Source organism: Salmo salar, chromosome ssa13 (genome assembly GCF_905237065.1).
Source record: "Salmo salar chromosome ssa13, Ssal_v3.1, whole genome shotgun sequence".
Lineage (NCBI taxonomy): Eukaryota > Metazoa > Chordata > Actinopteri > Salmoniformes > Salmonidae > Salmo > Salmo salar.
Genome location: NC_059454.1, coordinates 45,496,297 through 45,514,550, shown reverse-complemented (window position 1 = coordinate 45,514,550; position 18,254 = coordinate 45,496,297). Strand labels below are relative to the sequence as shown.

At 41.8% G+C, this 18,254-nt stretch overlaps 1 protein-coding gene across 1 annotated transcript; it reads right to left on the bottom strand.

The window, feature by feature from the left end:
- Positions 1-15,339: 15,339 nt before the first annotated feature.
- Positions 15,340-17,310, bottom strand: LOC106566962 (transcription initiation factor TFIID subunit 10). The gene is made up of 5 exons (XM_014135660.2): positions 16,940-17,310; positions 16,498-16,652; positions 16,168-16,232; positions 15,927-16,041; positions 15,340-15,601 (listed from the first exon to the last, which is right to left on the bottom strand). The coding sequence occupies exons 1-5, from the start codon at positions 17,064-17,066 to the stop codon at positions 15,509-15,511; spliced, it is 555 nt and encodes a 184-aa protein (XP_013991135.1). The 5' UTR covers positions 17,067-17,310; the 3' UTR covers positions 15,340-15,508.
- Positions 17,311-18,254: the final 944 nt, after the last annotated feature.

The window sequence follows — 18,254 nt, the reverse complement described above, 5'->3', positions numbered from 1 at the left end:
AGATTATTTCACTTATAACTCACTGTATCACATTTCAAAGGGGGTCAGAAGTTTACATACACTAAGTTGACTGTGCCTTTAAACAGCTTGGAAAATTCCAGAAAATGATGTCATGGCTTTAGAAGCTTCTGATAGGCTAATTGACATCATTTGAGTCAATTGGAGGTGTACCTGTGGATGTATTTCAAGGCCTACCTTCCAACTCAGTGCCTCTTTGCTTGACATCATGGAAAAATCAAAAGAAATCATGCAAGACTTCAGAAAATAAATTGTAGACCTCCACAAGTCTGGTTCATCCTTGGGAGCAATTTCCAAACAGTTTTGCTGCAGGAGGGACTGGTGCACTTCACAAAATAGATGGCATCATAAGGGAGGAAAATTATGTGGATATATTGAAGCAACATCTCAAGACATCAGTCAGGAAATTAAAGCTTGGTCGCAAATGGGTCTCCCAAATGGACAACGACCCCAAGCATTCTTCCAAATTTGTGGCAAAATGGCTTAAAGACAACAAAGTCAAGATATTGGAGTGGCCATCACAAAGCCCTGACCTCAAGCCTATCGAACATTTGTGGGCAGAACTGAAAAAGCGTGTGCGAGCAAGGAGGCCTACAAACCTGACTCAGTTACACCAGCTCTGTCAGGAGAAATGATTCAATATTCACCCAACTTATTGTGGAAAGCTTGTGGAAGGCTACCCTAAACGTTTGACACAAGTTAAACAATTTAAAGGCAATACTACCAAATACTAATTGAGTGTATGTAAACTTCTGGCCCACTGGGAATGTGATTAAAGAAATAAAAGCTGAAATAAATCATTCTCTCCACTGACATTTCACATTCTTAAAATAAAGTGGTGATCCTAACTGACCTAAGACAGGGAATTTTTACTAGGATTAAATGCCAGGAATTGTGAAAAACTGAGTTTTAATGTATTTGGCTAAGGTGTATGTAAACTTCTGACTTCAACTGTACATGTACAAATTACCTCAACTAACCTGTACCCCTGCACACTGACTCGGTACCGGTACTCTCTGTATATAGCCTCGTTATTGTTAAGTTATTGTGTTACTTTTTTATTATTTTTGTTTATTTGGTAAATATTTTCTTTACTCAAATTGAACTGCACTGTTGGTTAAGGGCTTGTAAGTAAGCATTTCATGGTAAGGTCTATCTTTGTTGTATTCGGTGTATGTGACAAATAAAGTTTGATTTGAAGTGTGTATATCTTATCAACGCTACATCTCCTTGAGGTAACTCAGAACTGTATATGCTTTCACATCAATGCCCTCAGAATGTTGTCCAGTGTACAATTACCCCAACATCTATCCTTTCATCTGATGCATTAACCAGTAAAGCAACTAACCCAACCCAACTAAGGCGGTTAATGTAGCTCCAGACCCAACCCATCTGTATGTCTATAGTGGAATCTAGTCTTTTTCACTCTCTTTAGCTCCACTTCCTCTGTCATGGCGTCTTCAAGCTCACCCATTATGCAGCTGGATCTCACTTCACGTGAGAAGTATGAACCCACCGAGGAGAGAAATGACGATCTTTACCGACTGGAGGTGCTGCAAGGAGTACTGTGTGTGGACCAACAACCCCGCCTGCTGTATCTTGATGTAAACTCAATCTCTAGAATTCAGCCCGTGCTCTCAGTTATCTCCTGCTCCTCATGTGCCGCTTCCACCTGGGAATATACACACTGCAGCGCATGGGTCATTTCCTGACAACATAGACTCTCCCATTATGGCCAGATCACTAGCCTGTGACATGTGAATAATAGCCCCCGGTTCTCCCATCGGTCTCCCAGTTACCAGCTACCAAGCCATTTGGCATGAATCCTCATAAAATGATATCCCATCAATGCTACTAAAGTATCATTCAGTACCCTGTACCAGTACCCTGTACCAGTACCCTGCAGCTACTGACACTGCCCATGACGCATACCTCAAACTCCCTCGCCGTAGTCATGAGCCCCACAGATCTCCATCCCACTTAACAGCCTCATGTAAACATTCTGTCTCAAACACTGACCTCATTTATATAATTATATTGGACATGTTATCCTTTATCACATGCCAGTATTTGTATCCAATGTGTTTATCTTAAATTAGGATGAAGTAGCCTAGGCCTTATCTAGTTAGATTGCATCATATCACCTTTTCAATATTACTTATCAACTAATATAAAGCCATGTTATCCTAAACATCAGTGTCATTTAATATAATATGCACAGGTGTGATAGTTGAATTAATTAATCGCAATGTAAGCCTACCACAGGAGGTTGGTGGCACCTTAATTGGGGAGAACGGGCTTGTGGTAATGACTGGAATGTGGAATCAGTGGAATGGTATCAAATACATCAAACACATGGTTTCCAGGTGCTCCAGTCTGGTTTCCATAGCCACAAAGTCAGATTCCACAGCCACATTCTGCCTTGTGAATGACAGCATTACTCAGTTGGTAGAGCATGGTGTTTGCAACGCCAGGGTTGTGGGTTCGATTCCCATGGAGGACCAGTATGGGAAAAAAAATTATGAAATGTATGCATTCACTACTGTAAGTCGCTCTGGATAAGAGCGTCTGCTAAATGACTAAAATGTAAATTTAAAATGTCAAAGGGACAGTGCACACTTTTTATAAAAGAAGTGTGCTTCTTCTGTGCAAATGTTGTTGATCAGTACAATACAATATGTTCTCCTAGCAGTTGCCAATAAAATAAGTCATAAAAGGAAGGGATTGTTTGTCATCTGTAGCCCCGTGAAATCAGCTAAAACAAGCTCAATGCATGCACACACTCCTATTGAATAATATGCATTCACCTGTATTGTGACTAGACCGAGGCTACATCTTGATTCACCCAGTTTATCAGTGAAGATGTACCATTCAAATAAATGATTACTATTGTTGTTTTGTAGTTAGATTGGTAAAAACAAAGTCAAATTGATTGTATAATTGATTCATTAACGCATACATGGCTGTCTCAAATTTTTTACATTAAAATGTTCAAATGTAATGATATTGAACTCAAAAGATGCCCAACGATTGAACAGAGCAGTAGCTGAGTTTATCTGTCTGGATCAAGTGTCATTCTATGACTTTGGCTAATATGCCCAAAAAAATTTGCAGTGGTATCATTTTGGTATCGAGTATTGTCATACTAAATCTTGTATCGAAGCAAAATTCTGGTATCATGACAACACTACCTCCATCTGTTACCGTTTTTTCATAAAACAGCATTTCCCCTTAACCTCTAAGATTAGGCAATCCTCTCCCCAAGCTTCTTTGGACTTTGCAGTTTCCTACATTTCCAACAAAGTCTCTCACCATTCCACTCTATGAGCCACTGGGCAGCACCATGCAATGCACCCTGGACTGAAGAGGCAGAAAAATAGGAGAATTGTGGTGGACCCTGTTAAATTACAAATTTCTCAAGGTAGGAATATTGCAAAAATATTATCAATGGGTCATGCGAGAGAAGACAACTTCCCGCGTTATGACATCGTCCAAAATTGAAATCTGACATGTATGATAGACCTTTTAGCAATCTAAAAATCATCTTCCTATTAACTTCCTGTTTAGTGAGAGCGGCTTTATCACAATGCTACATCATACTGACTGTATTTCTGCCTGTGTGAACGGCAAGACCTCAGATACACATGAAATGACCCAAGGAATCAATAGAACATTGCTCAGAGATGCCCTAAAACATTCAAAATGGCTGAATCTTTCCTTTAAGAACACTGATGACAACAGTTAGGCTGTTACAGGCTTCTACAGAGAACCTAGTTAGTAGGCCTAGCCTATGTAATTACAATAATTATTGACCTTAGTTTAAGCTACAACATTGTCCCCACACTGACACTTTCACTCTCTCACACATATGCAAGGACAAGGACATAAAAAGGACCTGCAACAGTTTATATAGCATACTTTGTATGCTTCTTCAATGTTTGATCAATAAACTCTGTACATACTCTCACTCCTCGAGTTTCATGTTTCTCTGTAACAGTAGGTAGATACACCAATGAGGGGACACTACTCGACACTGACAGGTTATTCTGGTACGTAAAATCATTGTGGTTATAACTGACCATGAGAATAGACAGCTACTGTACCAACATGATTGAATTGAGCCCCTAGTGTTGGCATACAGATACACTACCCTACACAAAATAAAAAATCTACTTTGTCATCAAATGTGATGACAGAGTCCAACCCTTTTGCTGCCAAGTACGCTGCCTGTGTGTGTGTGTGTGTGTGTGTGTGTGTGTGTGTGTGTGTGTGTGTGTGTGTGTGTGTGTCTGCAGTAATGTTCCAACATCTAGTGGAAAGCCTTTCCAGAAGAGTGGAGGCTGTTAAAGCAGCGAAGGAGGACCAACTCCATATTAATGCCCATGATTTTGGAATGAGATGTTCGACGAGCAGGTGTCCATGTACTTTTGGTCATGTAGTGTATCCCCTTACCTTGTCCTTGTCTGTTGGCTTTTCTGCATATAAAGAAATTAAATACAGATCCTATTTCGACACACAAAACCATTCAAATTAAGTCTCATGGGTTTTCTTCCACTTTTCTGGAAACATTTGGATAACATCACAAACCCTGCTGCTGATGGAAGTGGCATATGTTATTCAAATAGATAAATAATGTTGACTAAGCTACATAAAATAGGCCTTTTACAACATTAAAACATGACAGGAGCGTTTGATTCTTATTAAAGAGATGGAGTCCAGGCAGGATACTTTAGGAAATGTTCTGAAGGGACATATAGGCCTATAGAGAGAATCAGCAAACACACGCACCCGTCAATCAAAGCCACCTGCATATTTCAGACACAAGCAAATATTTCTCCTTTCCTTAAAATGTATTAAAAAACCTAGGCCTACCGAAAGTATGATATAAGATAATGAACTGACAAGGAAAGTATGAAGGGGACAGCTATGCAATAGTATGAAGATGAAATGAACAATCATTCAAATAGAAACAAATACACGCAACATGTCCATAACCTTTTTATTAGCAACACTGATTATCGAAGGGGAGTGTGTTGGAAAGATTTTTCAAATATTGTGAGGAACTGTTATTATTTGGATGGATGAAAAAAATAATAATAATACTTTGTTGACTTACTGTGTGAGGTGAAGAAAAAAATGACAGAAGCCCAGCTGGGCACTTTCCTTCTTTTGACATTAAGTGAAAGGAGGCGTAACCGATGTGAAATGGCTAGCTAGTTAGCGGTGGTGTGCGCTAATAGCATTTCAATCGGCGACGTCACTCGCTCTGAGACCTTAAGTAGTTATTCCCCTTGCTCTGCAAGGGCCGTGGCTTTTGTGGCGCGATGGGTAACGATGCTTCGTTGGTGACTGTTGTTGATGTGTGCAGAGGGTCCCTGGTTCGAGCCCAGGTTGGGGCGAGGAGAGGGACGGAAGCTATACTGTTACACAGGCCAGGTACTTACTTCTGTGAGTGCTCAGTTTGCTCACATGGAGCATGTAAATGATGGTATGAAATAAATCAAAACTTGTTTCTCAGAAGTGTAGCAGGTTGTGAAATCTGCAAACTACGTTTCCACTCTGAGAATGAAAACAGTAAATTACTGTACTTAATACATGCATTAACAGAAATTAATATAACCAAATGAGAGGGATTAATGGTAAATTGCCTGTTTTACAAACGGTAGGCTACCACATGGGCATTCATAAAAGTGCGTTGCGGGCCAACACTATAGCCTAAGCTACTATTCTACTTCGAGGGGATAGGAGTGCTGTAATTTTGGGGGGTCTTGTCTACGATAGCATATCGGCCAGGACCGGACCTGATCAGCAATGATTATTCTATAAATTAAGAAAAGACTCCTTATCAAATTATACCATGCCAGGTTGGAAAGGATTGGTGCATTGTCCATTTGACACAACATTAGCGCATTATAGGCCTTAGAGCCAAAACAAACTTATCCACTGCTGTTGAATAATTATTGAATAGTCCGATAAATCAAAACTTTTTTTTTTTAATTAGACCAATTTATTTATTTATTAGCAAGCAATGAAAATTTACATTGTATAAAAAAGTCTACACAAATTATTGTTTTTACTTTAGTGCCAAAAGAAACATCCTCTCACTGTCAATTGCTTTTATTTTCAGAAAACTTAACATGTGTAAATATTTGTATGAACATAACAAGATTCAACAACTGAGACATAAACTGAACAAGTTCCACAGACATGTGACTAACAGAAATTGAATAATGTGTCTCTGAACAAAGGGGTGGTCAAAATCAAAAGTAGCAGTCAGTATCTGGTGTGGCCACCAGCTGCATTAAGTACTGCAAAGACTGCACCAGATTTGTCAGTTCTTGCTGTGAGATCTTACCTCACTCTTCCACCAAGGCACCTGCAACTTCCCGGACATTTCTGGGGGGAATGGTCCTAGCCCTCACCCTCCGATCCAACAGGTCCCAGACGTGCTCAATGGGATTGAGATCCGGGCTCTTCGCTGGCCATGGCAGAACACTGACATTCCTGTCTTGCAGGAAATCACGCACAGAACGATCAGTATGGCTGGTGGCATTGTCATGATGGAGGGTCATGTCAGGATGAGCCTGCAGGAAGGGTACCACATGAGGGAGGAGGATGTCTTCCCTGTAACACACAGCGTTGAGATTTCCTGCAATGACAACAAGCTCAGTCCGATGATGTTGTGACACACCGCCCCAGACTATGACAGACCCTCCACCTCCAAATCGATCACGCTCCAGAGTACAGGCCTCGGTATAACGCTCATTCCTTCGACGATAAACGCGAATCCGACCATCACCCCTGGTGAGACAAAACCGTGACTCATCAGTGAAGAGCACTTTTGCCAGTCCTGTCTGGTCCAGCGACGGTGGGTTTGTGCCCGTAAGCGATGCTGTTGCCGGTGATGTCTGGTGTGGACCTGCCTTACAACAGGCCTACAAGCCCTCAGTCCAGCCTCTCTCAGCCTTTTGCGGACAGTCTGAGCACGATGGAGGGACAGTCTGAGCACTGATGTGCGTTCCTGGTGTAACTCGGGCAGTTGTTGTTGCCATCCTGTACCTGTCCCGCAGGTGTGATGTTCGTATGTACAGATCCTGTGCAGGTGTTGTTACACGTAGTCTGCCACTTCGAGGACGATCAGCTGCCTGTCCTGTCCCCCTGTAGCTCTGTCTTAGATGTCTCACAGTACGGTCATTGCAATTTATTGCCCTGGCCACATCTGCAGTCCTCATGCCTCCTTGCAGCATGCCTAAGACACGTGTACACAGATGAGTAGAGACCCTGGGCATCTTTCTTTTGCTGTTTTTCAGAGTCAGTAGAAAGGCCTCTTTAGTGTCCTAAGTTTTCATAACTGTGACCTTAATTGCCTACCGTCTGTAAGCTGTGTCTTAACGACCGTTCCACAGGTACATGTTCATTAATTGTTTATGGTTCATTGAACAAGCATGGGAAACAGTGTTCAAACCCTTTACAATGAAGATCTGTGAAGTTATTTGGATTTTTACGAATTATCTTTGAAAGACATGGTCCTGAGAAAGGTACGTTTCTTTTTTTGCTGAGGTTAGCTTAGAGTGCTCTACACCCCTGCGCATCTAGCAGATTAGCTACTTGAGCAAAGGACAGTTGGAAAGAAGAGGAGATTTATAGACAGTCTAAGAAGTTTAATAGACAGCCTAAGATAGCAAAACAATTGCTTATAATAATTTATAAACACTCCTGCTATTAGGTAAAGTTTATATACACGAAAAGAAAGTTAATAAATCCTAAAATGAATATAGGCCTATGTAAACGGTTTAATGGTTATTTTATTTTCATCCATTTTATTTTCATCCATAACCATCAGTTACACTGTTATTGAATTACCGTCACAGCCCTAATGCTGACTAGGCTAGGAGACCCTTAGTTTGTGCATTTGTTTCAAGCCATTACTAAACACCAGTGGAAGCTCCTCAGAGGAGGAAGGGGAGGACCATCCTCCTCAGTGAATTTCATAAAAATAAAGAAACAATGTTTTCCTTTTTAGATAAAACTATACTAAATACACAGTTGAAGTTGGAAGTTTACATACACCTTAGCCAAATACATTTAAACTCAGTTTTTCACAATTCTGACATTTAATCCTTGTAAAAATTCCCTGTCTTAGGTCAGTTAGGATCACCACTTTATTTTAAGAATGTGAAATGTCAGAATAATAGTAGAGAGAATGATTTATTTCAGCTTTTATTTATTTCATCACATTCCCAGTGGGTCAGAAGTTTACATACACTCAATTAGTATTTGGTAGCATTGCCTTTAAATTGTTTAACTTGGGTCGAATGTTTCGGGTAGCCTTCCACAAGCTTCCCACAATAAGTTGGTTGAATATTGGCCCATTCCTCCTGACAGAGCTGGTGTAACTGAGTCAGGTTTGAAGACCTCCTTGCTCGCTCACACTTTTTCAGTTCTGCCCACAAATTTTCTATAGGTTTGAGGTCAGGGATTTGTGATGGCCACTCCAATACCTTGACTATATTGTCTTTAAGCCATTTTTGCCACAACTTTGGAAGTATGCTTGGGGTCATTGTCCATTTGGAAGACCCATTTGCGACCAAGCTTTAACTTCCTGACTGATGTCTTGAGATGTTGCTTCAATATATCCACATAATTTTCCTTACCTCATGATGCCATCTATTTTGTGAAGTGCACCAGTCCCTCCTGCAGCAAAGCACCCCCACAACATGATGCTGCCACCCCCGTGCTTCACGGTTGGGATGGTGTTCTTCAGCTTGCAAGCCTCCCCCTTTTTCCTCCAAACATAACGATGGTCATTATGGCCAAACAGTTCTATTTTTGTTTCATCAGACCAGAGGACATTTCTCCAAAAAGTACGATCTTTGTCCCCATGTGCAGTTGCAAACCGTAGTATGGCTTTTTTATGGTGGTTTTGGAGCAGTGGCTTCTTCCTTCCTGAGCAGCCTTTCAGGTTATGTCGATATAGGACTCGTTTTACTGTGGATATAGATATTTTTGTACCTGTTTCCTCCAGCATCTTCACAAGGTCCTTTGCTGTTGTTCTGGGATTGATTTGCACTTTTCGCACCAAAGTACGTTCATCTCTAGGAGACAGAACGCGTCTTCTACCTGAGCGGTATGACGGCTGCGTGGTCCCATGGTGTTTATACTTGGGTACTATTGTTTGTACAGATGAACGTGGTACCATCGGGCATTTGGAAATTGCTCCAAAGGATGAACCAGACCACAAGGTCGACAATTTTTTTTCTGAGGTCTTGGCTGATTTATTTTGATTTTCCCATGATGTCAAGCAAAGAGGCACTGAGTTGGAAGGTAGGCCTTGAAATACATCCACAGGTACACCTCCAATTGACTCAAATGATGTCAATTAGCCTATCAGAAGCTTCTAAAGCCATGACATAATTTTCTGGAATTTTCCAAGCTGTTTAAAGGCACAGTCAACTTAGTGTATGTAAACTTCAGACCTACTGGAATTGTGATACAGTGAATTATAAGTGAAATAATCTGTCTGTAAACAATTGTTGGATAAATTACTTGTGTCATGCACGAAGTAGATGTCCTAACCGACTTGCCAAAACTATAGTTTGTTAACAAGACATTTGTGGAGTGGTTGAAAAACAAGTTTTAATGACTCCAACATAAGTGTATGTAAACTTCTGACTTCAACTGCATATTTACGTCACCAAATAATTGTTTAAAACACAGTTTTGAAGGTCTACAGTAGCCTCAACAGCACTCTCTGGGGTAGCCCCATGGTGTTGCATGAACTTGCAGCATGAACTGACATGTTGTCCACCCAATCAAAGGATTAGAGAATGAATCTAGTACTGAAAGCATAAGCTACATTGCGGTGCTTAAAATGTGGTGGGCAGTTGACTCAAAGTTGACTCACTTTCACTTAGCAAATGTAGCTATCTAGTTACAGAGAGCGATGCTATGTTAGCTAGCTGGCTATGACTATCCAACACTGGAATTCTTCCAAGTCAAGTTAATAGCTATGTTGACTATGATGTTAGCTAATATGGTGACAACGATGTAGGCTGTGTGTAGCGGTAATGATATGAAGGTTTGACTTGGAAAGGTTTTTTCACCTGGTCACAGACAGTTGTTGTGTTGCGCACTGAAGTCCACAAGTGAAGGAAAAAGGTATGAGGAGGATAGCGCGTAGATGCGAGACAGAATTATACAACGAGCAAAGTGATCATGCTGTTTGTATGTGAAAGTGAACTGTGTTTGCGGGTGATCAAGGGTGTATTCGTTCCGCTGATTCTGTTGAAAAATGTTTCTTAAATGGGAGCAAATGGAACGGGGATAAACATACCTGAATTTGTTTTACTCAGGAGTGGCTTCCGTCTGGCCGAGTGTTGCAGAGATGGTTGTCCTTCTGAACGTGGATGTCGATTAAGGCAGCCCCCCGCACCTCTCTGATTCAGAGGGGTTGGGTTAAATGCGGAAGACACAATTCATTTGAAGGCATTCAGTTGTACAACTGACTAGGTAACCCCCTTTCCTTTCCCTTCTGGAAGGTTCTTCCATCTCCACAGAGGAACTCTGGAGCTCTGTCAGTGATCATTGGGTTCTTGGTGACCTCCCTGACCAAGGCCCTTCTCACCCGATTGCTTAGTTTGGCGAGGCGGCCAGCTCTAGGAAGAGTCTTGGTGGTTCCAAACTTCTTCCATTTAAGAATGATGGAGACCACTGTGTTCTTGGGGACCTTCAATGCTGCAGAAATGTTTTGGTACACTTCCCCAGATTGGTGCCTCGAGACAATCCTGTCTCGGAGCGCTACGGTCAATTCCTTCGACCTCATGGCTTGTTTTTTGCTCTGACATGCGCTTCCAACTGTGGGATCTTATATAGACAGGCGTGAGCCTTTCCAAATCATGTCCAATCAATTGAATTTACCACAGGTGGACTCCAATCAAGATGTAGAAACATCAAAGATGATCAATGGAAACAGGATGCACCTAAGCTCAATTTTGAGTCTCATAACAAAGGGTCTGAATACTTATGCAAATAAGAACTTTTTTTTTTTATTTATACGTTTGCAAACATTTAAAAAAAACTGTTTTCGCTTAGTCATTATGGGGTATTGTGTGTAGCTGATAAGGAAAACATTGGGGTCTGAAAACTTTCCGATTATATATAAACAGAACTACCAACCACATTTTTTATTTATCCTTTATTTAACTAGGCAAGTCAGTTAAGAACACATTCTTATTTACAATGACGGCCTACGAACAGTGGGTTGTTCAGGGGCAGAACAACAGATCTTTACCTTGTCAGCTTGGGGATTCGATCCAGAAACCTTTACGGTTACTGGCCCAACACTCTAACCACTAGGCTACCTGCCGCCCCAGCAGACCAGTGTAGTGAAAGTCGGGCTAATAACACTTCCCTGTGGATATTTTGTATCAGATTACCTCCTACATGAGGGCAAAATCAGCAGACAAACAGGTAAAGTAAAGTTTATTCAGTCTGACTTTTGATGGGACTGTTCACTAGTGATGGGTATTCCGGCTCTTTTCAGTGAGCCGGCTCGTTCGGCTCAGCTCACCAAAAAGAGCCAGGTCTTTAGGCTCCCAAACGGCTCTTTAAAAAAAAAAAGGTTTTCGTATTTTTTCAAGTCAAACAGTTTGCAATAGTTTGACTATGATTGGTTTGTTATTAAAAAGAATTATATTAAACATTTGCATTTAAAGTATAACTTTTTAATGTATATAAACAAAGTGCATATAAATGTAACAATTCAAAACGTGTTCAATCTGAACAACATAATAATATAATATTGCACCATATCAAAGAAATATAAATAACAATGTGCAAAACTGCAGCATCCCACTTAAAACATGAAACTGGTCCCTCTTTTCTCTCTCTTCTTTATTGCCATGTTATAACCAGCAGCACTGAAGGCTGTGTGCTCTCGTACAGTTGTGGAATAAGTGATTTTGAAAGTGTTTTCCTGCTTGGAATTGTGTACATTAGATTTAGACTATTGCTATAATTTATAAAACCTCTGTCCTCCACAATTGAAAATGGCTAGAAATCGGTGGCAATCATTTTAGCCAATGCAATACCAATTTGGCCTTGTTTTGCTAGACATAGTCTTTGGCATGAACTGGTTAACTGGTAGAACCGGTTTTATATGAGATTTTGTTTTGGCAAATTCTACACTGTGCTCTAACACTGTCTACATTATTAAAATGCATCCAAATGCTACTGTGCTTCCGACTCATTTTCCAGGTGTTGTTTTCACAGCTGTCCTTCCTCTCTCTCCTCGGCTGCTAAGTGTGTGACTGTGACTGAGTTGGCTCGGCCCTACCTCACGCATCTTTGGTTCATTGGTTGACACTACGTTTCTGATTGACAGGAACAACAGGTGAGGCTGTTGGTCTGAGCAGACAGTCAGAACAAATGTGTGTGTGCTTGAGCATTTAGGTCTATATTATTTTATACATTTTTTCGTTCTTTGAATTAGTTAATTCTATTCATTTAAATCTTTTGATTATTCATATCTTATTTTAAAAATATTTTTATAGATAGATTCGGCTCTTCTGATATGCGAGCCGGCTCCCAACATTCAGCTACAAGAGCTCGTTCGCGAACAACCCATCACTACTGTTGACAAAAAGTGAGCCTACATGTTAAGAGACGAGAGAGGGGTCTTCCACTCTTGGATTCGCAGAGGCTATGGTCGACCTTGGTCTTCAAGCAAGCTATCCTTAGCATTTGATTTGTAACGTTAGTAGTTAGCTAGCTATCACTTACCATTAGCAATGCATTATCCATTGCTCAAGACCACTTGTGTAGATATTATATGGGAAGTTGTTTTTGAGCCTCAATGTGATAGCTAGCCAGCTTGCTAGATTCGTCATCACATTTTGGGACAAAGTTAGCTAGCGCCTAGCTTTCCCACACAACGGTAGGCTAATGCTGTATGGCTAGCCAACTTGATAGCTCTGGGATTTCATACCTTCTGAAAAAACCTACACTCGATCCCTCCGATGTCAACAACTACAGACCAGTATCCCTTCTTTCTTTTCTCTCCAAAACTCTTGAACGTGCCGTCCTTGGCCAGCTCTCCTGCTATCTCTCTCAGAATGACCTTCTTGATCCTAATAAGTCAGGTTTCAAGACTGGGCATTCAACTGAGACTGCTCTTCTCTGTGTCACGGAGGCTCTCCGCACTGCTAAAGCTAACTCTCTCTCCTCTGCTCTCATCCTTCTAGACCTATCTGCTGCCTTTGATAGTGTGAACCATCAGATCCTCCTCTCCACCCTCTCCGGGTTGGGCATCTCCGGCGCGGCCCACGCTTGGATTGCGTCCTACCTGACAGGTCGCTCCTACCAGGTGGCGTGGCGAGAATCTGTCTCCGCACCATGCGCTCTCACCACTGGTGTCCCCCAGGGCTCTGTTCTAGGCCCTCTCCTATTCTCGCTATACACCAAGTCACTTGGCTCTGTCATATCCTCACATGGTCTCTCCTATCATTGCTATGCAGACGACACACAATTAATCTTCTCCTTTCCCCCTTCTGATAACCAGGCGGCGAATGGCATCTCTGCATGTCTGTCAGACATATCAGTGTGGATGACGGATCACCACCTCAAGCTGAACCTCGGCAAGACGGAGCTGCTCTTCCTCCCGGGGAAGGACTGCCCGTTCCATGATCTCGCCATCACGGTTGACAACTCCCTTGTGTCCTCCTCCCAGAGTGCTAAGAACCTTGGCGTGATCCTGGACAACACCCTGTCGTTCTCCACTAACATCAAGGCGGTGACCCGATCCTGTAGGTTCATGCTCTACAACATTCGCAGAGTACGACCCTGCCTCACACAGGAAGCGGCGCAGGTCCTAATCCAGGCACTTGTCATCTCCCGTCTGGATTACTGCAACTCGCTGTTGGCTGGGCTCCCTGCCTGTGCCATTAAACCCCTACAACTCATCCAGAACGCCGCAGCCCGTCTGGTGTTCAACCTTCCCAAGTTCTCTCACGTCACCCCGCTCCTCCGCTCTCTCCACTGGCTTCCAGTTGAAGCTCGCATCCGCTACAAGACCATGGTGATTGCCTACGGAGCTGTGAAGGGAACGGCACCTCCATACCTTCAGGCTCTGATCAGGCCCTACACCCAAAGAAGGGCACTGCGTTCATCCACCTCTGGCCTGCTCGCCTCCCTACCTCTGCGGAAGCACAGTTCCCGCTCAGCCCAGTCAAAACTGTTCGCTGCTCTGGCACCCCAATGGTGGAACAAGCTCCTTCACGACACCAGGACAGCGGAGTCAATCACCACCTTCCGGAGACACCTGAAACCCCACCTCTTTAAGGAATACCTAGGATAGGATAAAGTAATCCTTCTAACCCCCCCCTAAAAGATTTAGATGCACTATTGTAAAGTGGTTGTTCCACTGGATATCATAAGGTGAATGCACCAATTTGTAAGTCGCTCTGGATAAGAGCGTCTGCTAAATGACTTAAATTTAAATGTAAATAGCTATGAAAGCAATAGAACTACTTGTCCTTCAATGGTGACGTCAAAGAACACAAATCGGGTTGTTGGGATTATAGGGCTAAACATTCATTGTGATTTACTTTCACAAGTAAAGCAATAGGTTAAGTGAAACTATTCAGTGGTTAGACGAAAGCATGTCACTTATAATTCAAAAAGAACTGCACTTCCTAAATCTACGGTAGCCGTGGGCTGACTTCCAAGGACAAATATAGAGTTTGCCAGCTTGTAGTCCTAAAACCCTGAAATAAGTTACCTCTGGTTTCTTCAGCCATCCCTATGTGAAAAAATAATTATGGTGAAAGAATACAGTTTCGATTTGAACGCCTAAAATAAGGTCTGAAGTTAACACAGGCATAGGAGATCTTATAAGTTTTGTGCTATGATATAATAGCAGTCAGTTAACCTTCATGAATTATGAAGCATTTATGTATTGTTTTTTATTATTACATAAATTCTTCAATTCACAAAAAGTGATGTTAGCCGATTAAGATTCTGATTAAACAAAATGTATAAAATCTCCTAAGCCTGTGTATACCACAGACCTTATTTTCAGCATTTATCCAAAAACACCATTCATTTTCTTCATAGGCTTTGTCCAACGAACCATGGCGGAGTTAGTGCCTACAAAAACACTCTCGTTCTCTCTATTACCGACTGCCCCCACTCAACCTAAGGTTAAATACAATTCTTAGTACTTTTACACCATCCTGATAAATATTTTACCAACTACCCACAACTCTTCCCCTTGTTATTACCAGACTACATAAACGAAAAGGCAACAAAGCACAAAGTCAGAAATAAGTCATTGTTGAACGTTTATTTGTATCAATAAACAAGCTCAAAATTCCACATGAAGCAAAGTATGCTCTACTTTAAAAGAAATAATGCTAACAGAACAGTGACTGCAATTAATATTCTACTGACATCTTTAAGAACCATGATCATAGGGGGTTGTAAGAGCAATTTCCTATGTGAAGTAATGAGGTTTCTTTACATTGATGCCATACTCAGAAAGGGCAGGGGAGAGGTCCTCCATGGTCAGTGTGTACTTCTTGTCATGCTTTGGGAGGAAAGAGGTGGGAGGACAGAGTGAGAAACCAATCAAAAAGATCCAAACAGCATTCATACTTGTGCATCTCACATTAACAACAGTTCATGTGTTCATTTCATGGGAAATGGAAAAAGAGCCTGTGACGAAACTTCCGCTTTTGGACGTTAACCAAGGCGACACTCCATCTTAACTTCTTCACATTTACTAGATTGGTTGAACAGGGCAGAAGAGAACCTCCCCTGACCGGTTTTCTCTCTCGTCTGGACCAGTAAGAAAGAAATGCTGCTCATGCGTTTATTTTACGCCTGCAACGTTAGGTTAGAAATGTACTAACCTTTGTCTTGTTCCTGGAGCTCCCCGAGGCAGTTCCCTTCATTTTACAGTGCTGCAGGGCATCGTTAGCGATGTCTGAGATGAACTTCTGAGCCGCAAGGGAGACCAGTCGGATTCTGAAAATGATGGACATAAATAATGTTTACATTTAAGCGCTCACGTGAGTTAATATTGAATTGGTGTAAAAGCTGAAATAAATGGAGAGGACTCTTGGCAGTTAAGGAGCTAAGAGGCATGCTTACATTCGCGGATCAGACGCCTCAAAGCCGGCCCGGTTGAGATAGTAGCCTGTCACTGCATCAGGGATCTGGCAAAAACATGGTAGAGGTTGAACTGAAGTCATTGCAATGCGTATTTTTTGTTGTTGTTGGTACACTAGCATCTCACAATTGACACCAGAGGACATTTACATGCTAAGTGAATCAGAGGCACCTGATAACTACATAACCCAAATATGCGTTATGTATCTGGACCAAGCGACTGTTGACATCAGCCTAGGTATGTGAAAAAAGTCATGTACATTTTGTATTTTGTTTAACTAACATTACTCCAATTAAGGGGGTTTGACTCACTGTGGGAGTGTAGTCCTCCAATTGCATAAGAAAGTCAGCCAGTGGTGTGGTTGTGATTACAGGCTTCACATCGCCGTTGGCAATGCCACTAGGCACATACACTCCGTTGGACACGGATGTGCCAGATGGTGTGGCCATGGCAGCTGTGGTTGGGGCTGAAACAAAAAAAGATAAATACATGGTTTATTATCTTTCTAAATGTAGCTAAGATTTTGATAGCCAAGGTCCAGCAGTGGTCTAAGCCGTTGTTTCACAAAGCAGCAAGCAATGTATAGGGCTAGCTCTAAGATGGTTCTCAAGTTCTGCACAGTGCTATATGGTGCGGGCTACTGCACTTAAAGAATTTCGACAAAAGTTCTAACCTAGCTACAGTAGATAGCAGACCATTAATTAGTGTAACCATAAAGCTGTTCGTAACCTCAAAACTCGTCTGAATACTTACAATTACTTATGGCAACCGAGGGTATGCTGACGTTAATTGCTGCATTGTTGTTAGTGAGGCAATTATTGGATGTCGAGGAATTTGAAGAGCCCCCTGTTATGACTGGCTGTGGAGTATCAACGTTCATGTTTGTTGCTGGCTGCACCGCAGTTCGCTTGGTAAAATAGCCAAAGTAACAAAATGAAGTTTGCTAGCTGAAGTGAAAGGGTTCAATTGAGTGCCCAAAATAAAATTGTACGATAGTTTATGGTCAAATAAAGAAAAGTAAGATAATTCAGCCACTATAACCGTGTTAGCCTGCGAAACTGTTTTTCTTATTTTTTTCGCGTTCCGTGTGCGTCGATTTCAAAGTCCGGCGTAAACATGTCTTGTGCTTCTAATTGTTCCCCCCAGGAAAATCTGCGCAGATTTTCATCCACCATGGCCAATCGATTGGACACACTGAAGAAGACACCACCACATGTGTGAGGTGGTCAAGGTAGGTCGTCTATCAGTTTATCTACTGTAGCTTATATTGTATGCAAACGTTTCTAGAATAAATATATAGATCAAGATCTTTCTGATTTTCACGTTTTATGAACACAGTCAAAGATAAACGCTCACTGGCATGTAGCCCAAAGGCCGGTAGGTGGCGACATTGAGTCGTAAGATGAAACGACCTAATAGAGCTCGACAGTTACTAGTCCTTTAAAATGATGTACCTCTCAAATCACATTTTATTTGTCACATGCACCGAATACAACAGGTGTAGACATTGCCGTTAAATGCTTACTTGTGAGTAAGAATAGTAGCAATAAAGTAAATACTAAACTCTTGAGAAGTTTGTCTCTTTATTTAACAAGTCAGTTAAGAACACATTGTTATTTATGCTGAAGGCCTACCCCGGCCAAACCCAGACGATGCTGGGCCCATTGTTTGCGGCCCTATGGACGGCTGGATGTGATACAGGTTTCCTCAGTGGGTCGTGACAGGTTGCCAGCATCCTCCTTTATATGGCCTCACAGGTCTCCATAATGCACTGAGACACCGTCTGGAATCCAAGACGATAGGTAAAGGCCAGGTTGCAAATAGAGTCTCCAGATGCCAAGTACCTGTAATGACAAACCATGCATATTTCACTCTTCATAGATGTTGAACTGCGCAAAACCAGATGGAAGTCCCTCTGTGACACTTTAAGACATCTACAGAAGGCTCCATTTATTAAAAAAGATTGCAGTCAGAGTGTAGTATAACAGCAGTACACTGCAATATAACTGCAGTATGCATTTTTTTTTACTGCAGTAATTTTGCAGTGTAACTGCAGTTAGAGTGCAGT

Coding starts and splice junctions, on each gene's coding strand:
- LOC106566962 (XM_014135660.2), bottom strand. CDS start 17,066: ATGAACGTTGATACTCCACAGCCAGTCATAACAGGGGGCTCTTCAAAT. Junction 16,233..16,497: donor TGGAGGACTACACTCCCACA/GTGAGTCAAACC, acceptor TGTTTTTGCCAG/ATCCCTGATGCAGTGACAGG. Junction 16,042..16,167: donor GAGGCGTCTGATCCGCGAAT/GTAAGCATGCCT, acceptor CATCATTTTCAG/AATCCGACTGGTCTCCCTTG.